Raw genomic sequence first — 21,521 nt, 5'->3', positions numbered from 1 at the left:
ATCTTTGCCACAGAAGGATATTTTTTCCTAGTGAGCTCCTCCATCTGCTCTTGCTAAGTGTTTCAGACTTCCCGCATCTATCCTTCCTGGGTTCCTAACTCTACGCTATCTTGAACTTCTGCCTGATTTCCTCAGCTGAGTTAATCATCTGTGTGGTGTCATTTCTGGGAATTAGGACTCAGTAAAGCCTGGATCCAGACTACTTGCTTCTGTTGTCACCTAAACACACAGTGCCTGACTGAATCTCCTCTCACCTAGTTCAACTCCTTCCCATGTTCGACCTGTTCTTGTTACTGAGAGTTGTCCTGGATTCTCAGGACTTCCACATTTTCCTGGGAAAGAGTGGGAGGTAATGAATAGCTCTATAAAAAAATCTACTACAACGGTTAATTTTATGTGTCAATTGGTTGCGTTATGGTACCCAGATATTTGGTCTAATACCAGTCTGAGTGTTGTTGTGTAGCTTTATTTTGTGTTGTTTCAAATGGGATTATCATTTCAATCAGCAGTAAAACAGAACACTCTACACGATGTAGATGGACCTCCTCCAATCAGGTGAATTCTGAAGAAAAATTCTTCCTCTAGACTACCCTGACTCAACTGCAAATCAACTCTTTTCTGAATTTCCAGCCTAGCCCTGAAGATTTTGGGCTTGCCAGCCTTCATAATTGTCCTTAAATAATTCTGTTCCCTCTTCTCAACCCAACTTCCCTACACACATTGATTCTCTTTCTCTGGAGCACCCCAACACAGCCTTCTCCTGTCACCAGCTCCACTGCCCCCATGGTCTTGCTGTCTTTGGAATGCCACCACCAAGGAAAACATTGACAAATCTCTCAGTTTCCCAGAAGATGGGCTTGGCTTGTCACTAGACTCCAAATTGCAAACCTACCCAGAGTAATGGGTAGTATCCCCTGAGCTACGTGAGAGAGCAAAGGTTTCTTTCTGTTTTCACAGTCTCCTTAGCGGTTTGCCTGTGATGAGCATCCCATTTGGTTGAATGCTTACACAACTATAAAATTTTTTCTTTCTCTTCTACTTTTGTGAAAAAGGTTTCTGGGTTGGAAGGAGGTTTTCTTTCTAGCTCTCCAACAGCTGAAACCTTTCAAGAGTGGTACCACTATTCCCAGGAAAACAACACATACACACAACTCCAGCCCCTGCATCACAGCTAACCCGAGAGGGCATGACCCAGCCCAGCTACCCTTGTGGTCTCACCCTACTCTCTCTCTCACTCACCGTCTTCCAAACATGCCACCTTTCTGTTCCTCAAACACTCCGACCTCATTTCTACTTGTGTGATTCCCCATTTTTGAATTCTCTCTTCTGAGCATGCTTGTTAAGGTTCCAGCTCAAATGTCAACTCCTTACTGAGCTGACCATCCTAATTTTACTTTTCTATTTTCTATAGATGGTCCATAACCATCTTAAATCATGATTTGTTTACTTATGTGTTATCAGTATCCGTCTATGGGCATGCATACTCCGCGAGAAGAGGAAACTGCTTATTCTGTCTCACTATCGTAGTCTCTCACCGATACAAATTGAATGATTCCAAGAGTATTCATTAAACTGGAAGCAGCTTGATGAATTACCCAAAGTCATCATTGTTTAGTAATAGAATTATGATAATGCATCTATTTAAAATTAGTTTTTCCCCTGAAAGCTGATATCCACCAAAGAGCAATTAGTAAAAAATATTTAAATTGACGGGAAGAGTACATGGAAATGAAAAGCTTCTATTGCAATACACACAGCTCTTCTTATTTCCTTTATTTGTCTTTAGACGTCAGGAAGCAGTGTAAGTTTGATATTGCCTTTGCTGACAATACAAGGAAACGGAGAATGATCACTTTCTGTTGATGCCTTCATGCCTTTCTCTCCTCTCCAAGTTGTCAGCATGTAGCTTTGTCTCTGTGAAATGTATCTGAAAACACTGCACTTCCTCTGACAGCCTGTTGAAGACCTTGACCAAAAGACAGCTTGTGGCATTTTTGTCACTACTAGTCACACCAAATGTGATATATTTATAAACACTGTATTTTTTGTCTCTACTAATTATATTATTGTAATAGAAGTATTTCAAGGCTGAGAAAATGAGGGCAGCTGAAGAGTTATATTCATTTCTTGGTAATTTCACCTATGGGATTAGATGTGTGGGTTTTGTTTTCTTGGGCTTTGCTTTCTTTTTAATATTTACACAGCAGAAATTTTTGTACAGAATTGATTCTCCCTCCACCTTCACTTTATCTTACTGATCTTACATTTCTTTTTTAGCAAATAATTGGTGAACTCTACTATGTGCCAGGCACTATGCTAGTGACAACCCAAAGACAAACCGAAGAGAGAAGTTCCCTAGGCACCGTAGCACTCATGGTGCTACGTTAGTTCAAGAGCAGAAATAAAAGGGCAAAATTACATTTGAGAAAAATGCAATAACTTTCTCCTCAGTAGGTCGGGTTGAGAGTAACAGAAGACTAACCATCCAATAACACTGGCATGAATTTTCTTTTAGGCACATTTTAACATTTTAAAATTACTTCCTGGCGCTCAGCCCTCTGCCTCTCTGCTGAGCCACCTGTCCAGTCTGGCAAGGTGTAATCTCTCCTCTCAACATGTAACCTCGCTCCCTCCCACCCCAGTCCGAGCGACTGGGCATTCTCTCAGGTCCTGTCTGGAGAGGTGCCCATCCGTCCTTACGGATGTCCCTTCCCTAATAAACCTTGCTATTTTACCTCCCACTACTCTCTGTCTCATGCCTGAATTCTTTTCTTGCGCAAAGACAAGAACCCTGCAATTTCTCCGGTAACATTTTTGGCAACCACGAAGGGATTTTGAGAAGACATCGGAGCTGTCACGTTAGCTACCTTGCGGGGAGTCAATGGCTCCCCTTTGTGTCTGGAGTCAACAGCTCTGAGACTGGGTCCCTGCAACCTAAGGGATGTCTCCCTCTCCTCATCTTCCTGAGAAATGGACTCAAGTGTACACTGACTGGAGAGGAAGTAGAGAAGATAATGTATGCAGTGCTGGGTCAGAATCCATAGTGAGGTTCAAACTGATGCTGCAAGCCTTGCTGGATTCGTGGATATGTGTGAGATGGAGCAAACATCAGCATCAAGCAGACAGCTGCTCTCCTGGAGAAGAAAATCTGTTCCACTTACAGGATACTTAAGTCCAGCAGTGGAGGAAGCATAATTGAAAGAGCCCACAACTGAGGTCATGGCATAAAGACCCTTGCTTCCATGTGAGAATGACTGAGAAAACTGTCTTGATTGCATAAAAGTCATCATGAAGAGGATAAGGGACCTCTGCATCTCCAAGTGTATTTCTACCTCCCAGCTGTGAACACAGAATAGGGCATCCATTGATTAAACAATGATTCCATACTTCCATGTGGTGCTTCTCTGCTTACCATTGCCTGCTGAAATCTTTTTGTTCCTATGTATTTTTACCCAGCATGGTTTGTCTTAATTTTCTCACTTCTCCCTGACAATACTCAACAATTTACACTCTGTTCCCTACATTTACACACTTTCTCTTGATGTGCATGATAAACCTGATAAATTGCCCTAATGATTTTTATTATTCTATCATTGTAAAAATGCTAGTATCATGTTCTTTAATAAGTTTGGCATAATACTGAAACTTGGGTGTTTGCCATTGAAGACACTGTATTTGTGCTCACTAGTATTACCTAGATTAGGAGTAGTGCTATCCTCTGATTATACCTTCAATTTGAACTAAATTCTAAAACATGAATAAAATTACTGATAATGAAGATGAAGCTGAAGAGAAGGAAGCCAAGACTGGGCACTCTGATGTTGTGAGTGAGCTGTTTATGGGTGATCTGTTCCTTATATAAAACCTGCTGCTGCAGGTTTGCCAAGTTATGTACCACTCAGTAACCTTCTTCACGTATCTTTAAGAATTCTGTCCCAAATATCGTCCTTTAATTGCACTTTCACAGTTACAGAAAATAAAGTTTTGAACAAAGCTAAAAAAAAAAAAAATACTCCCTAATGTTAAATATATAATTAAACTTCTAAGCCGGCGCCGTGGCTCAATAGGCTAATCCTCCACCTTGCGGCGCCGGCACACCGGGTTCTAGTCCCGGTTGGGGCGCCGGATTCTGTCCCGGTTGCCCCTCTTCCAGGCCAGCTCTCTGCTATGGCCAGGGAGTGCAGTGGAGGATGGCCCAAGTGCTTGGGCCCTGCACCCCATGGGAGACCAGGAAAAGCACCTGGCTCCTGGCTCCTGCCAGGATCAGCGCGGTGCGCCGGCTGCAGCGGCGGCCATTGGAGGGTGAACCAGCGGCAAAAGGAAGACCTTTCTCTCTCTGTCTCTCTCACTGTCCACTCTGCCTGTCAAAAAAAAAAAAAAAAAAAAAAAAAAAAAAAAAAAAAATTAAACTTCTAAACCTACTAGCAAAGAAAATTAGCTTATTAAAGGTGACTATTTAGGAATATAACTATGTTATGTTACATTTTCTTATATATTTTGCCCACTGTAAATGTATATGAAGACAAGAAGCTCAAGGCTGGCATTGTGGTGCAGTGAGCTAAGCTGCCATGTGGGCATCCCATATGGGTGCTGGTTCAAGTCCCGGCTGCTCCACTTCCGATCCAGCTCCCTGCAAATGCACCTGGTAAGGCAGCTGAAGATGATCCAAGTGCTTGGGCCCCAACCACCCACATGGGAGACCCAGATGGAATGAACCAGCAGATGAAAGTTTCTCTCTCTCTCTCTTTCCCTTTGCCCTTCAAATAAATAAATAAATCTTGAGGAAAAAAAGAAGAAGAAGCTGGAGCAGAGGCAGATGTGTGAGGATTCTGTAGCAGCATCAGTCAGACCTGACTTATTCCTCCTCGGCCTTTGACATTTCAGTGCTTACAGGCCTTGTTCCCAAATGCCAGCACCACATCCTTGAGCCTGGGGTTTCATCCTCACCATGAGAGCCCCTTATGCCTGTACACGGCACAGACCAGACAGGTCAGAGAGTTAATAAACCCCCTTCGGAGGAGCCCGTCCCAGTGATGGGTGGGAACTGATAAACCGCTGAAGCCTGGTGCCTCTGTTGGGGGGACCCTAAGCACACATCCCACACCATCGCTCAGAGCTTTCCTGCAGCACTGGGCTCCTGTAGCTCACAGCGGTTACTGGCTTGGCAGTGCACCCCCGTCTTCCTGTCTCACTTCCCCACACCCCTGCCGGTGTTTCCTGGGATTGCCAAAAAAAAAAAAAAAAAACACCCTACATGACTCAAATCAGAGCGCAGCTGTCACAAGCCAGCTGCTGGGAGAGCCCAGACTAAGAAACACTGATTATTCATCAGCCATAGCAGGAGAAATGGAAAACCTACATTGTACCCCTATCACCACCACCACCAGAACTGAAAAGAAGTGAAAAGTATTTGTTGTACACTTAGAACATGCAACCAGCTGTGCTGGGTGCTGGCGGGGAAATCTAGGAAACATTGAGAATTACTTTATTTTTCACTTCACTCTTTCATTCATTCACCAAATATTCAGAGAACCTACTAATTTAAATTGCTGCATGTGGCCTTTTGGGGGCAAAACAGTCTGACTTTAAGGAAAAGATGGGGAACATGAAATTCTTCCAGTCACCCTCCTACCTCCTAAATGTATGAATGTCCACCCCTCCTCTAGGCAATTCGGTCTCATCTGGGTGTGAGAGGCCTTCCTGCTCCTGCTGACCTCACTCCCTGTGCCCTGGATCCCACCCTTCCTGCTTCTCCACTCGCCAGTTTCTCCATTCACCAGCTTCTCCACTTGCTCATACATCTTCAACCTACGCCTCAACTTCAAGGCAAACAAATAAACACCTGGCAGCAAGAATGACCATGCACCGATCTTTCTTCATAAAGAACCATGCTAACTGATCACTGAAATCAAGTATCATGTCAACACTATCACAACATCATCAGAGCCCTACTGTTTGGTCACCACGTAGGCAGAATCCACAGCTTACTGGCTATCGGATGACCTTGATCACCTTCAAAACGACACTGTACTTCCATCCCCTCATCTGCAACCAAACAGGGAAATAGTTGGACCTAATCATTGTTGTAAGAATTAAGTGAGATGATTTAACTATAGTACTTAACATAGCTCCTGACATGGACATTACTCGATATATGTCTTACTGTTATGAACCTGGAAGACTCCATCCTGAATACAGTGTGAAACAGTTCAGGACAAGATGAGACCAGAGGGATCAGGCTGTGCAGCATGTGCAGCAGCCACACAGAGGGACTGAGGAACAGAATACAGAGACCAGGCACTTTCAGCCCTGGAGGTCACGGTGGGCATGGTGAAGAGCGGGATGCTCTTTGGGGTTGCCAGACTTGCGGTCAAATCCCACTTCTACCATTTAAGGCTGTTTTATCGGACTTAAATTAAACATCCTCGCCTCAATTTCCTCATCTCTAGAAAGCCCTCTACCTCCACTGGACTTTTTGTGAAGTCCTTAATGGGTCATTTATGTAAAGCACCCAGCAGGTCCCTCTGCAGGTGGCTAACACTTCACAGATATTAACTCCCTCCCTTCCTCCGCTTGAAATAAAAATTCTGACAAGTGATATAAATGAAGGGACCTAGGTCCTTCTTTAAATATACAGGATATTTCAAAAAGTTGTGGGAAAGTGGAATTAAAAGATAAGTTAATTTTCGTGTTAAAGAAATTTGTAATCCATGTATATAGCCCACCCCCCTGGCCCAGAATATACATTTCTGAGCTTTTGGAAGCCTTTTCATTTTCATAGATTCCAAAAATGTTTTTACACCAAAATAAACTTGTCTCAAAACATCATCTTACACAGCCTTTTTGAAGTCCATTGTTACTGTTCCCTGAAACCTTTCCTGACCAGCACACTCTGGCTGATACATGGTGCCTAGCCTCAGAGTGAGATCATGGTCAAGAGGTAGCCCTGGGCCTTCCTCGCTTGCTGGCTTCTGCAGCCCACTTAATCCTTGGAGCCTCAGTTCTCTCATACAGCGACACCCACCCACCTGCTTGCTGGGAAGCCATGGCCCCCCAAGATCTTCATTCCTGCTCCAGTCACTTATGCACAGTAACATAGTCCTCCCATCCCCTATTCATAGGAGGTCGAGTCAGAGCCTCCAGGTGAACACTACACCATAAATAGAAGGAATCCTACCTATGCCTTTTCTCTACACACATACCTATGATAAAGCTAAATTTATAAATTAAGGCACTGTAAGACATTAATAACAGGAGGTAGCATTGCGGTGTAGCAGGTAAAGCCATCGCCTGTGACACTGACATCCCATATGAGCACTGGCTTTTGTCCTGTCTGTTCTACTTCTGATCCAGCTCCCTGCTCATGGCCTGGGAAAAGCAGGGAAAAATGGCCCAAGTGTTTAGGTCCCTGTATCCATGTGGGAGACCCAGATGAAGCCCTTGGCTCCTGGCTTCAGCCTGACCAAGCCCTAGCCATTGCAGCCATCTGGGGAGTGAACAGTGGATGGAAGATATTTCTCTCTATATATATCCCTAACTTTGACTTTCAAATAAATATATCTCTTAAAAAAAAAAAAAAAAGAACATTTAGGAGTGAGTGTTGTGGCACAGAGGGCTAAGCCACTGTTTGGAACACCCACATCCCGTGTTGGAAAACCTAGCCTCTGCTTCGGATCCAGCTTCCTGCCTGGGAGGCATCAGATAACAGCTAACGTTGGGTTCCTGCTACCCACATTGAACACTGGGATGGAATTCCTGGCTCCTGACTTTGGGCTGGCTCAGGATGTTGCAACCATTGGGAGAGTGAACCAGCACATGGAAGTGCTCTTGCTCGCTCTCCCACCCCCCTTGCAATAAGTAAATATAACTTAAAAAGTAATGTAAGACATGCTTTTACTGGATCAAAGTTTTCAAGAACAATTATCAGAATCATCACTATGACAATTACATAACAAAATTCCTTTCCTTAGCATTTAGATGAGGAAATTGAAATAGGAAGTGGATCAGGATTATAGGATTTAGCATGACACCAACGTGAATGTGAACCACATTCTGACTGCTTCCAGCCCATTGTGAGCTCCCAACATGACACAGCCGGAGTTACCTAATTTGCATGTGTTAGTCTTCGATTTACAGCGAGAAATTCAATCGGGATGGAAAATTGAGAGCAGCGTGATGTCCAAGGTTGCCTCTACCTGCTAGATAACCGCATTCTGGCCCTTTAGCCTTTCTGAGCCTATTGCTTCCTTTATAAAATGATGACCTCAAAACTTGGTCATCTCCAAGTTCCTTTCTGCTTTAATGCCCTATGGTGCCAAAGGCTCTCTCTTACGTCAAGACTTCCCCTCGTTTTCACTCGTAGCAGTTGATCTAGGCTCCGTCATGCCATGGAGCCCCTTATTCTGCTTTATCCTGAGAGCCCAGCAAGGCTCAGTGCTGCCCTGTGGCAGTGGCACTCACCACTGAGAGTCTGGTTTTTGTCATCCTTCCCAACTCTGCCTCCAGTTGCATCACACTGGTAGTTTGCAATCAACCATGATGGGATTACCCCCCACCCCCAGAAATCAGAGCACCACAAATCAAATCAGTGCTTCTTTCTTTCTGCAAACAAAGTTTTAAGGTTGCCAACATACTTCTGCCCAGGAGCCACATCCTTTCATTTCTAAGCTGCACTCCTCTGCTGGGGTCCCACTTCTGTGCCTGAGCTGCTCTCCCTGTGACTGCTGTGATTAGAACTCCATGGAGGGCCGGCACTGCGGCTCAATAAGCTAATCCTCCGCCTGCGGTGCTGGCACACTGGGTTCTAGTCCCAGTTGGGGTGCTGGTTCTGTCCCGGTTGCTCCTCTTCCAGTCCAGTTCTCTGCTGTGGCCTGGGAGTGCAGTGGAGGATGGCCCGAGTACTTGGGCCCTGCACCCCATGGGAGACCAGGGTAAGTACCTGGCTCCTGCCTTCGGATCAGTGCGGTGCGCCAGCCGTAGCGGCCATTTCAGGGGTGAACCAACGGAAGGAAGACCTTTCTCTCTGTCTCTCTGTCTAACTCTGCCTGTCAAAAAAAAAAAAAAAAAAAAAGAGAGAGAGAGAGAGAGAGAGAGAACCCCATGGAGGCCTAAACACCGGGGCCAAATGCCTAAGAGACAGCAGGGCAAGAAGAATAAACAAGGGGAGAGACTCCCTCGATGCTACTGGGAGCCACAAAAGGTAAAATAGGAATTGTAGGCTCTGGAAAAATAATCTGGAAAGGGCCCCTTGCTTCGTTTTGTTTGTTTCCAATTCTCCCAGCAAGCACATCCCCAGCACCTCCCTCCTCTGCCAGTATCTGCCCTCCGGAGGAAGACATCAGTCAGAGACAGACATCCTGCGCTCCAGCAGGGGACGTCCTACACGAACTGAGAAACACTGCTCAGCATCACTGAGTCAGTTTAGAGCGAATAAAGGACTGTAGCTGAGCTGCCCAATAGGGCAACCAAGTGATGTTGTACACTTTAAAAAAGGCTGGTGTGAAGTGAGATGCGCTGTAAGGTTTTGAAGAATTCATTTAAAAAAATAAACATGAAAATAGTCCAATATGTTAATACGGATTAAATGTTGAGTAATAAGATCTTGATTGGATTGGATGCATGTCACCTACTTCCCTTTAAGTCCCCCCCCCCCCCCAAGTAGAATGGTCTACTTGGGTTGACACAATCCACAGAAGAGTTTTGCTTGTCTTAGTTTTCCCCTTTGTGCCATGAAGAATATTTTAGCAACTCTTTCCCAAGACAAACATCTTGCAAAAGAGGCCGTGAGAAGGCCACACCCTATCTCAGCGGTCTTCACAAGCCCAAGTTTAACAGCTCCCCTTTCAGCACCCTGCATCTTTGATTTGTTGGCTTATTTATTATTTAAGAGACAGGGAGACAGAGAGAGCAATCTCCCATCCATTGGCTAACTCCCCAGATGTCCACAACAGGCAGCTTGGGACCAAAGCTGGCAGTGGGAAGCCAAGTTTGATCTCTCACTAGTGGGACAGGGACCCAGCTACTCGAATGGGGCTTGGATTCCAACCCAAGCACTCAGATGTGGAATAGGTATGTGTCAACTGCAGGGCCAAACCTCCACCCCTCACCCCTTACTCATTCAAAGAACCGCTTTATCGTCAGAGTAAAATATCTCCTGGCAACAATCTAAGCATTGTTTCCTGGGAAACTTCTCTTTTAAATCCTTAATTCACTGCTTTAGGGGACAGTTAATGACTATTGAGGAAAAATCGCACAACGTTTCATACAAGTGGTCTTCAGCGAGTTCAGGGAAAACACAGGTGACTTTTTGATTCCCTTTTTCCACAGGCTCTTTGAAGTCTCCTGTAGCTAATACCTGGGAAGCTTTTCCTATGGGCCATCGGCTGTTCTGAATGTCTTCCACACTAACTCACTGGCGCATCAGCACAACTAATATTATTCTCCCTCACTTTATAGCACAAAGAAATGAAGTGGCTCGCCCAAGGTCACAGCTCGAAAGTGGCAGAGTAAAGCGTACCGCCTTTGTTCGTATTTTGATAATCACCGCTCCCTAGTGGGCACACGATTGACCCTTGTCTGTTGTCCAGCAGCCTCCCATCAGGAAGCGTCCAGTCCCACCTGCACGGCCTGGAGCACACGGCGCTCAGCTCATAACTGTTGATTTGATATAAAGGAATGAGGATTGGGAGCCACAAATCAAACGTGGACTCCTTCTATAAGCTCTCCACATAGGACTGGGAATGAAATCCTTCCAGGCACTCATCCTGAAGCTTAAGCAGGTTGAGTCTACAGGAGTAGAAAAGACAGACTCACTAAGGTCTTCGAGAATTTGAAAAGCTCTGAATCTATTCCTAATGAGTAATTACCAGTTCCCAGAAAAAAGTAAACAAAACAAGAGGAATAGATCTGCTTGTGCAGCAATTTGAACAGTCAAAACACTGATAAAGATGAGCTTGCCAGCAACAAAAATTATGAAGGGTTTAAAGGGTTCACAGAAAACAGGGGTGCGCAGGTGGCATGCAGTCCCTTTTGGGAGCTGACCTGTGATCTCATCCTTACCGCTAGGATGAGGGGCACCATGCTGCCCTCCTCTCGGCCACTCAGAGGCTGGACTGAAAACTAGAACGAGGGAACCACAGAGCAGGAAATTCCTGAACAAATAAAATGTGGGCAGGAACCACGGGAGACAGAAGTTCTGGGGAGCCCAGCGCCGGGCAGCCTCCCACCTCCAGCTGCAGCTCCAGGGCCCGGGGGCCTGCTTGAGTCAGCGGGTTTCACTAGAGGCGCAGGGAGCTGGGCTGGCCACCTCAGGCAGGTGCAGAGAACACTCCATCAACATCCACCCCAAAGGAAAAGGTGCGCCAGGGCGCCCAGGGCAGGGAGCCCCACCTCCCAGCACACTTACCCAACAGCTGAACAGCAGCCGGAATGACAGAGACAAAAGCCAAGAGTAGGGACGGCTTCATGGCCCCGCTGTCTTTTCTGCCGCTGGTGGAGAGGAGGGAGAGGAAAAGCAACGCACAAGTGAGGGCCCCCGAGCTCCCGCCACCTAGTCCATGCTCTCAGAGCTGCCCCGTGGAAAGAAGTGGAGAGGAAGCTCTCCCTTTTAAAGGGCTCCTGAATTTAGGGAAAACCTCCAATAAGGAGATATCCTGTCACATGAGGGTGGTTGGAAAAACAGGAATTCAAAGTTACAACTTTGCTTCGTAAGCTAACTTGTGAGAAGGGCAGACACAGAGCAAGGGGAGAAAGGGACACGTGGAGGAGAGGGGTGACGGGGCGGGGGTGAGGGGCGGGGCAGGGAGGAGAGAAGGCCATGGTGAAGGGCAGGGAGGCCCGCCCTGTCTGCAGCAAAGGGGAGAAGTGAAAGAGCTGAGGGCTTCCTGGCCTCCTCAGACCTCAGTTGGCACTGGGTGGAGACCAAACTGCAGGCTACTACCTGCGCCAGAAAACTGAGTTCCCCCGGGAAGCAACCCCTCAGGGGGCCCTTGGCAAAGGACACCCACTCTAAAGGGACAGGAAGGCGACACTAAAAATCAGTTTTATGGCAGAGCCCTGGTGCTTAAGGGTTGAGGCCCATGTCCTCAGTCTTCATGGGCAATGTTTTTGTTTTTGTTTTTAGAGCTTCTAAAGAAACCGTTCACACTGAGCTTTCTTCCTCTCGCTAGAAGAAAAGCAAGAGAGGCTGAACCTAAGAGAGACTTCATTAAGGCCAGGAGAGAGAAAGTTCTAGAAGCCCTTTCCAGAAAGTTCTCTAGACAACAGAAAAAAAATAGTGGTAAAGGAGTTGCAATAAAGCCTTGCTATCCAGCCTTACCCGTGGTGGCCTCTTCAAGTGTGGAAGGGTCCTCTCTCGGGAAGAAGAAAATCAGGCTGTTTGGTCAAAAGATGTAGATTAATTTCACGGCGAGTGGAAATTTTTCTTAAAATGAAAAAAAAGACCTTTCATTAAACAAAATATTAATTAATCCCCTCATCTATTTAGCTTTTTTTCAAATGACACATGAGTTAACATTTTGAAATAGATAATGATTGGACAGCTGACCCATACTGGAATGTGGGAAATGTTAAGACAGCAAAAAGTAGCTGATTGAAACATTGTATTTTTTTGCAATTTTAAATGAATCATTTATCTTCAAATACAAAGCTGGACTTAACATCTTTGCAATAAAGTTGGACACTTTGCTTCCTAAAAAAATCTAATATAGTTCTATTATTGATTTTTAACACTCTAAATTTAAGGTTATTCTGTCAAAAGGGGAAAATTGATGAAAATGTTTTATTCTTAAAACATTGTTTCACTGATTTATCACTGAAAATATTTTAAATGAGTCACTTGTGGCTTTTAAATGTAAATATATCATATACATTTCAAAAAAATTCCTGCCAAATTTGTATTTATATTATTTCAGAAGCAAGTAGAAGTCAATTGAATTATGTCTACACTCATATTCAGAGTTTTTTTTTTAAAATTACACAGTTGTGTTGTATCACAGATGTGTAATTAAAAATCAGACTCAGGGGCCAGCACTGTGGCACAGGGGGTTAACACCCTGGCCTGAAGCACCAGCATCCCATATGGGCACTGGTTCAAGACCCGGCTGCTTGACTTCCGATCCAGTTCTCTGCTATGGCCTGGCTCCTGGCTGTGGATCGGCGCAGCCCCGGCTGTGGTCAACAATTAAGGAAGTGAACCATCAGATGGAAGACCTCTCTCTCTCTCTCTCTGTCTCTCTCTGCCTCTCCTCTCTCTGTGTAACTCTGACTTTCAAATAAATAAATCTTTTAAAAATTAAATTCAATAGTAAAATTTGTGGCTTTTGAAGAAAGTGAAGCCAACTGGCCCACAAGAATTTACCCACCACCTTGACCTTTTTGAAACCAAGAATTGTCAGACCTTGATCAAGGCAAGAAAGAAATCCTACTTTGGGAGAAGTAACGTCATGAAAGATGCTGGACTCCATCCTTCCACCTAAACAACCATTGAACTGGCAGGAACTGTCTTGAGTAACTCTGCAGTCTACTCAGAAATGTGAAGCGTGCAGGAGACAGCTTGATAAAGAGGCTGCTGCCCGGGTTTCCACTTTTCACAGAGAGTAGGAGCAACCATCCTCCCTTGATCATTCCTGTGTTAGGCAGCTCGGAAGGTGGCTTTTGCCATATGCCTGGTGCAACCTGCTGGAGCCAGGATGGACAATAAGGACTTTGTTCTCCAAATATCAGGGCTGTGTGTTCTGAAGGCCGAGTGGTGCTTTCAATTGCTTTCACTGCTGCTGTTCAACAGGCTGGAGGTGCTAGCTAGAGCAGTGGGCAAGAAAACAAAAACATCCAGGTTGGAAAGGATAAACTAAAATGTTCTCTGCTCATAAATGGTATCATTTTATACGTAGAAACTCTTCAAGTTTCCATTAAAAAAAAAAAACTCTTAGAGCTAATAAATTCAACAAAGTCAATGGATATAAAATAAAAACACAAAATTCTGTTGCATTTATATACACCAATAATGAATAATCTGAAAAGCAAATTAAGATAAAAAGTCCAGGGTGGGTAGTGCAGCAGGTTAGGACACCACATGTGATGCTGGCATCCCATATAAGCACTGATTGAAGTCCCAGCTGTTCCACTTCTGCTCTAGCTCCCTGCTAACGAACCTGGGAAAGCAGAGGAAGATAGCCCGAGTGCTCAGGCCCTTCCCATCCATGTGCGAGACCTGGATGGAGTTCTAGGCTCCTGGCTTCAGACCGGCCCAATCTTGACTATCACAGCCATCTGGGGAGTGAACCAGCAGACAGAAGATTCCCTCTCTGTCTCTGTCCCCCCCCCATGTAACTCTGACTTTTGAATAAATAAATCTTTGAAAAATAAAAAGAAGTATATTCCAGGTTCATGAGATTGAATATTTAATATTGGTAAAATGACAATATTCCCAATTATCCACAGATTCATGCAATCCATACCAAAATCCCAGTGATCTGCTTTGCAGGAAGAGATAATCTCATCCTAAAATTCCTATGGCATCTTAAGGAGCTCTGCATAGCCAGAAGTCTTGGACAAGAACAAAGCTGGAGGATTCTTCCTAATTTAGAATTCTTCCTAACTCTGAAACTTACTACAAAACTAGAGCATAGCAATCTAAACAATATGGTACTGGTATTGGATGGTATAGGCCAACAGAATAGAAGAGAGTCTCCAAATAAATCCTCATGTATGTGGCCAATTGATTTTTAACAAAATGCTAAGACCATTCAATGAGGAAATAAAAGCATTGTCAACAAATGGTGCTGAGAAACCTGGATCTCCACATGCAGAAGAAGCAGGCTACCCTCTGACCACACATAAAAGTTAATCCAAATAGATCAAAGACATAAACCTAAGAAAAGCTGAAGTCTCTTAAAAGAAAACATCAGTAAAAATCTGGACTTTGAGATTTGACAATGATTTCTTGGCTATGACGTCAAAAGCACAAGCAATAAAAGACAAATAAAAGATAAACTTGATTTGATCAAAACTAAAAACTTTTGTATCCAAGGATGTTATCAAGAGAGTGAAGAGAATCCATAGGATAGGAGAAAATATTTCCAAGACATGTCTCTGATAACAGATTAGTGAAGAACTACAATTCAACAACAACAATACCGTAACAAATTTAAAAACGGTCAGTGGACCTGAAAAGACCTTTCTCCAAAGACGATAGAGAAATTATCCATATGTACTTGTAAGGATACTCAACACATTGATCATTAGGGAAACATGAATCTAAATACAATGAGATACCCCTGAAAACTCAACAGGACGGCTGTTAACAAAAAAAAAAAAAAAAAAAAAGAAAGAAAATAACAAATGTTGGGGCAGATGTGGAGAAACAAACTTTTTTTTTAAGGTTTATTTATTTATTTGAAAGTCAGAGTTACAGAGAAGGAGGGGGAAGGAGGGAGGGAGAGAGAGAGATCATCCATGTGCTAGTTCACTCCCCAAATGGTCTCAATGGTCAAGGCTAGGCCAGGCTTAAGCCAGGAGCTTCTTCCAGGTCTCTCACACAAAATGGCTCTTGGGCCATTTTGCACTGCTTTCCCAGGCACATGAGCAGGGAGCTAGAGCGAAAGGGGAACAGCTGGTTCTCAGACCCATGCCCATATGGGATTCTGGCACTGCAAGTGGTGGCTTTACCTGCTACACCATAGCTCCAGCCCCGAGGAACAAATTCTTGAGCATTGCTGGTAGGAATGTTGAATGGCAAACCACTGTAGAGAAGAGTTCGGTCAGTATGGCAGAAGCTCACAGAGTTAAACAAAGAATTAGGACATGACCCAGCAATCCCACTTCTAGGTATATGCCCAAAAGAATTGAAAACAGGGGCTCACAGAGATATTTGTACACCAGTGGTCATAGAAGTATTATTTACTTAATTCAGCCAAAAGGCAGAGGCAACTCAGGTGTCTATCAGCAGATGCTGCATAAGCAGAAGGTGGTCCATGCACACCACATTGGAATGCGACATCACAGTCATAAAAGAGAATTACGATACCTACTACAGCTTATACAACCTTTAAAAATTATGGTGAGTGGAATAAGCTAGACACAAGAGGGTGAATATCATGTGATTCCATCTGTATGAGATACATAGAATAGGCAGCTTCATAGAGACAGAGAGAACAGCTCATCTGGGAATAGGCAGGTGAGGATGGGGGAGAAGACAGATTTATCCAATGGGCACAAAATTTCTGTTTTGGATGATAAGTTCTGGAGAAATAGGAGGTGGTGATAGTTCACATTTTAAATATACTTAAAGCCATATTTGTACCATTAGAAATGGTCACAATGGTAGGACTTATGTTTATTTTACCACAATTGCTAAAAACCCAACTCTTGCCTTCCTCTTTATATTCTTCTACTAAGTTTCGTTCTGATTTTTTGTTAGCTATTGATGCTAACTTTTAACTCGTCCTTCCTTCAAGCTAAAATGAAGGAAATCCTCCTTTCTGACTGGCAAGACAATTGCTGAACTATTTCATTTCCTCCTAGACTTTCTCAAACATTAGCCATCTTACACTCACTCAGTTCTGCAGAAGATGAACGTAGTGTCTGACTTGCTGTGAAACAGTTTCAAGGAAACTGCTTTAACAAATCCTGTGGCAATCTGTCAGGCAGACCTCAGAGATATTGCTGATTCTGTTCCAGACCACTGCAATACAGTGAATATCACAATAACTGGAGTCACACCATTCTTTCGGTTTCCCAGTGCTTATAAATTTTGTTTACACTGTACTGTAGTCTAGTAAGTATGCAGTAGCATTGTATCTAAAGCAAACAAACAAAACTCAGGACACATACCTTAGTTTATTTATTTATTTTTATTTGACAGGTAGAGTTGTAGACAGTGAGAGAGAGACAGAGAGAGAGGTCTTCCCTCCTCTGGTTCACTCCCTAAATGGCCGCTACGGCCGGTGCTGTGCCGATTCGAAGCCAGGAGCCAGGTGCTTCCTACTGGTCTCCCATGCAGGTACAGGGGCCCAAGCACTTGGGCCATCCTCCACCGCCCTCCTGGGCCACAGCAGAGAGCTGGACTGGAAGAGGAGCAACCGGGACTAGAACCGGCGCCCATATGGGATGCCGGCGCCGCAGGCAGAGGATTAACCAAATGAGCCACAGCACCAGCCCCAACACCTTAGTTTAAAAACACATGGTCTGGCCCTGCCCTAGCTCTTGCTATTACAAGAATCTGGGGAATGAACAAGTAGATGGGAGCTTGGTCTCTCTCACTGTCTCTTTCCTTCTACCTCTCTCTCCTCAAATAAATTTAGAATTTTTTCTTAAAAAGTAAAAACTGTATTTATGGGGGCTGGCACTGTGGCATAGCAAGTGAAGCTGCTGCCTGCAGTGCCAGCATCTTACATGGGTGCTGGTTCAAGTCCTGGCTGATCCATTTCCAATCCAGCTCTCTGCTATGGCAGTGGAAGATGGCCCAAGACCTTGGGCCCCTTCACCCATGTGGGAGATCTGGAAGAAGCTCCAGGCTCTTGGCTTTGGATCGGCTCAGCTCTGACCTTTGTGGCCTTTTGGGGAGTGAACCAACAGATGGAGGACCCTCTCTTGCCTCTGCCTCTGTATAACTCTGCCTCTCAAAGAAATAAATAAATCCTTTAAAAAACTGTATTTATGAGTATACTCTGGAAGTGATCTTCACTTAAACATGGAAAGCAAGACACAAAAATACTGGGCTTGTTCTTCAAATACATAGTGTTACCTAATTCCTAATTTGGGATGAAAATTTTGTGTTTATTCATTCATATATTCTGGAACACTTATTCTGTGGGGGCATTTAAATGGCATCTTTAAAAAGAAAAACAAAGGATTTCGTAGATAAAGAAGTCATTCCTGAAAAATCCACTAACATTCCAACTTCATGGAAATTATGATATATATTCTAGAAAATTAAAGTTTGTGTATATATAAAGGCAAGCTCGCATGGCAAGTATTACCTTCATATAAAATCAAATTATAATTCATTTAAGTTTAAACTACTTTTTTTAAAGATTTATTTATTTGAAAGGTGGAATTATAGAAAGGCAGAGAGAGAGAGAGGTCTTCCATTCACTGGTTCACTCCCCAATTGGCCTCAATGGCCGGAGCTGAGCTGATCCAAAGCCAGGAGCCAAGAGCTTCCTCCAGGCCTCCCACATGAGTGCAGGGGCCCAAGGACTTGGACCATCTTCTACTGCTTTCCCAGGCCATAGCAGAGAGCTGGATTGGAAGAGGAGCAGCCAGGTCTTGAACCGGCGCTCATATGGGATGCCGGCACTGCAGGCAGCAGCTTTACCCCTAAACTACTTCTTAAAGTAGTTTTTCCAGTTTTATCAAGAAATTTTTTCTGTGTCGATTACTTTTAAAAACTATGTCCAGGCCGGCGCCACGGCTCACTAGGCTAATCCTCCGCCTTGCGGTGCCGGCACACCGGGTTCTAGTCCCGGTCGGGGCACCAGATTCTGTCCCGGTTGCCCCTCTTCCAGGCCAGCTCTCTGCTGTGGCCAGGGAGTGCAGTGGAGGATGGCCCAAGTGCTTGGGCCCTGCATCCCAAGGGAGACCAGGATAAGTACCTGGCTCCTGCCATCGGATCAGTGCGGTGCGCCAGCCGCAGCACGCCAGCCGTGGCGGCCATTGGAGGGTGAACCAATGGCAAAAGGAAGACATTTCTCTCTGTCTCTTTCTCTCACTGTCCACTCTGCATGTCAAATAAATAAATAAAATAAATTAAAATAAAAAAACTATGTCCAGTCTGTAACAGGTATTCAAATGTGTTGAAGGAGTGAATTAAGGAAATGCTCAAAAATAAAATTTGGAATAAATATAGCCAATTGTTAATAAATTGTTAGTGCTAATAAAACCATTTTATAAAAAAAGACATTATTGATTTGAAAAGCAGAGTGATAAAGAAGAAGAGAGAGATTTTTCCATCTGCTGGTTCACTCCCCAGATGGCCACAATGACTGGAACTGGGTCAGGTCGAAGCCAGGAGCCTGGAGGAGATCCATCCAGGTCTTCCACGTGGGTGGCAGAGTCCCAAGCACTAGGCCATCTTCCACTGCTTTCCCAGGCGCATTAGCAGGGAGCTGGATCAGAAGCGGCACTCTGATAATGGGATGCCGGCATTAACCTGCTGCTCCACAACACCAGCCCCTGTTAAACTATTAGCCACAGATACATTGTTCAACCTGCTGGCATGCTCTTCCCCGGGCTACAACAATCACACATGGCAGTCTTGATAAATACGTGGAAGAATATGGTTTGGAGTTTGTGAATTTATTATGCCTTTGGTAAGGATTTCTGGGATTTTTTAATGTTTTATTTATATAAGTTAAACAAATTTCATGTATTTCATATACACAGATTTAGGAGCATAGTGGTACTTCTCACCCTTCCTCTTCTTTCCTTTCTTATTCTTTCTTTTCGGTAAGGATTTACAATGCCTTTCTAAGACAGGTGGCTTTGTTTCTTGACCTTTCAGTGTGTGCAGGTGTACTTGAGTCCCTCCTTCTCTATTTTCTCACCTTGACTCGCTGCTGCTGTGTTAGGAGCAGGTTACTAAAGAGCCCAGAGGCTGGATGACAGGCAAGCACCCAGGAAACTGAAAACTGGGCAAACACATTCTCCCGTAAGGCAGCAAACATCACAGCCAAACACTGACCTGGTCATAGAAATAAGTAACACGTAAAAACCATTTTGTAAAATACAATGGCTTCAACGATATATAGATATCTCATTGATATATATACATATATGTATATTTCAGCATTACTCATTTCTTTATTTTGGTCAGTGGGATGGAGACAATGTGGCAATTAGGATGGAAATTTGCACTTAAACATATATCTGGGTATTGGATCTCAGCTGTAGAATGCATTACATATTTAACAGGTTGTTTTTTTCCTTTTACAATTTACTATATCCTCTCTATAGTGTATTAAGAGATCTTTTTACACACTACAACTTCTTTAAAAAAATTTTTGTTATTTATTTATGTATTTATTTGAGAGACAAAGAGAGAAAGAGAAAGGCTCCCATCCACTGGTTCGCTCTCTAAATGCCCTCAACCCCTAACGGGCTGGGGCTGAAGCCAGCAGCCAGGAACTCAATCCCCGTCTTTCATGTGGGTGGCATGAGCTCAATTACTTCAGCCATCATTCCTGCCTCCCACATTGTGTGGACTCCCAGGGCCCACATTAGCAGGGAGCTGGAATCGGGAGTTAGAACCAGGTGCTGAATCCAGTTAACTCGCCAGCCTCTACGTGGTGTATTGCTCCTTTTTTAGAAAGCGTTTTTAAATCTTTATTTATGAGGGAGAGTAGAGAGCACACCCGTGAGCTGGATCACTCTCCAGTTTACCCACAACAGCCAAGCTGACCCAGGGTCAAATCTGGCAGCTAGAAATACAATCCAGGTCTCCCAAATGGGTGGCAGAAATCCAATTACTTGAGCCATCACCCCTGCCTCCCAGGGTCTGCATTAGCAGCAATCTGGAATCCAGTGGCCAGAGCCAGGAAGCAAACCCAGGCATTCTCATGTGGGACACAGTCACCCTAAATGCCATAGTTAAATACTCCTTATAATCTTTTTATTTAAGATTTATTTATTTATTCGAAAGTCAGAGTTACACACACACACACAAAGAGAGAGAGAGAGAGAGAGTCATCTTCCATCTACTGGTTCACTCCCCAATTGGCCGCAACATCTGGAATTGTGCCAATCCGAATCCACAGCGCTGGCCCCAATCTGTTCTTTTTTGTAAATTTAATTTGGTATAGCTCTTAATGCCTATGATTAAGAAAATCTTCATATATTAACTAAGTAACATTTTCCCCAAAGAAACCTTTTATTTAAGGAATATACACCATGCATTTCATAAGCACAGCTTTAGGTATATAGTGATTCTCCCCCCATACCTGCCCTCCAACCCACACTCCCACCCCTCCTCCTCCTCCATCTCCCACTCCCAGTCCCATTCTCCATTAAGATTCATTTTCAATTAACTTTACACAAAAGATCAACTCTATACTAAGTAAAGAGTTCAACAATTTGCATGGAAAAAAAAGTATTCCTCAACAGTCGAGACAAGGGCTGTTCTAAGTAACGTTTTGTTCCCAAGTCTACAAAAACTAGCACAGCTCCCTGCACATAGCAGGCGTTCAACAAAATACTTCATTTCTTTTCCTTTTCCATGTCCTAATATTATTCAGTGCAATGAGGCTCTTACAAGAAAAACAAGACTGCAACATTCACACAATAAACCTTTTTATTTAACCTTGAGAAAGAAAAGGCATAAAAGTCTGTAAAGAATTTTTATAAACAGCAAGTAGTCAGATCACAGGTTATTTTAAAAATGTCTTTCAACTATAACTAACTTTGAGTGTAATGCTAAATGAAGACATAACTATCAGTTGCACTCCAAATATTACTTGGAATAAAACATCATACAGTGTATTATAGATCATGACATTTTGGCATGTACAATTTCATACAGCAGAAAA

The 21,521-nt window shown here is 43.9% G+C and overlaps 1 protein-coding gene across 1 annotated transcript in view; it reads right to left on the bottom strand.

Moving 5' to 3' along the window:
* Positions 1 to 11,757, bottom strand: part of MRC1 (mannose receptor C-type 1) — a 113,241-nt gene extending 101,484 nt beyond the window's left edge. Inside the window, exon 1 of the mRNA XM_002717356.5 lies at positions 11,405 to 11,757. Coding sequence (XP_002717402.1) covers positions 11,405 to 11,465 — 61 coding nt within the window. The 5' untranslated portion in view covers positions 11,466 to 11,757. The remainder of the gene's footprint in view (positions 1 to 11,404) is intronic.
* Between the last annotated feature and the right edge of the window lie 9,764 nt (positions 11,758 to 21,521).

This window comes from Oryctolagus cuniculus, chromosome 13 (assembly GCF_964237555.1).
Source record: "Oryctolagus cuniculus chromosome 13, mOryCun1.1, whole genome shotgun sequence".
Classification (NCBI taxonomy): domain Eukaryota; kingdom Metazoa; phylum Chordata; class Mammalia; order Lagomorpha; family Leporidae; genus Oryctolagus; species Oryctolagus cuniculus.
Note: the sequence above shows the minus strand (reverse complement) of the source record. Positions and strands in the feature narration are given on the sequence as shown.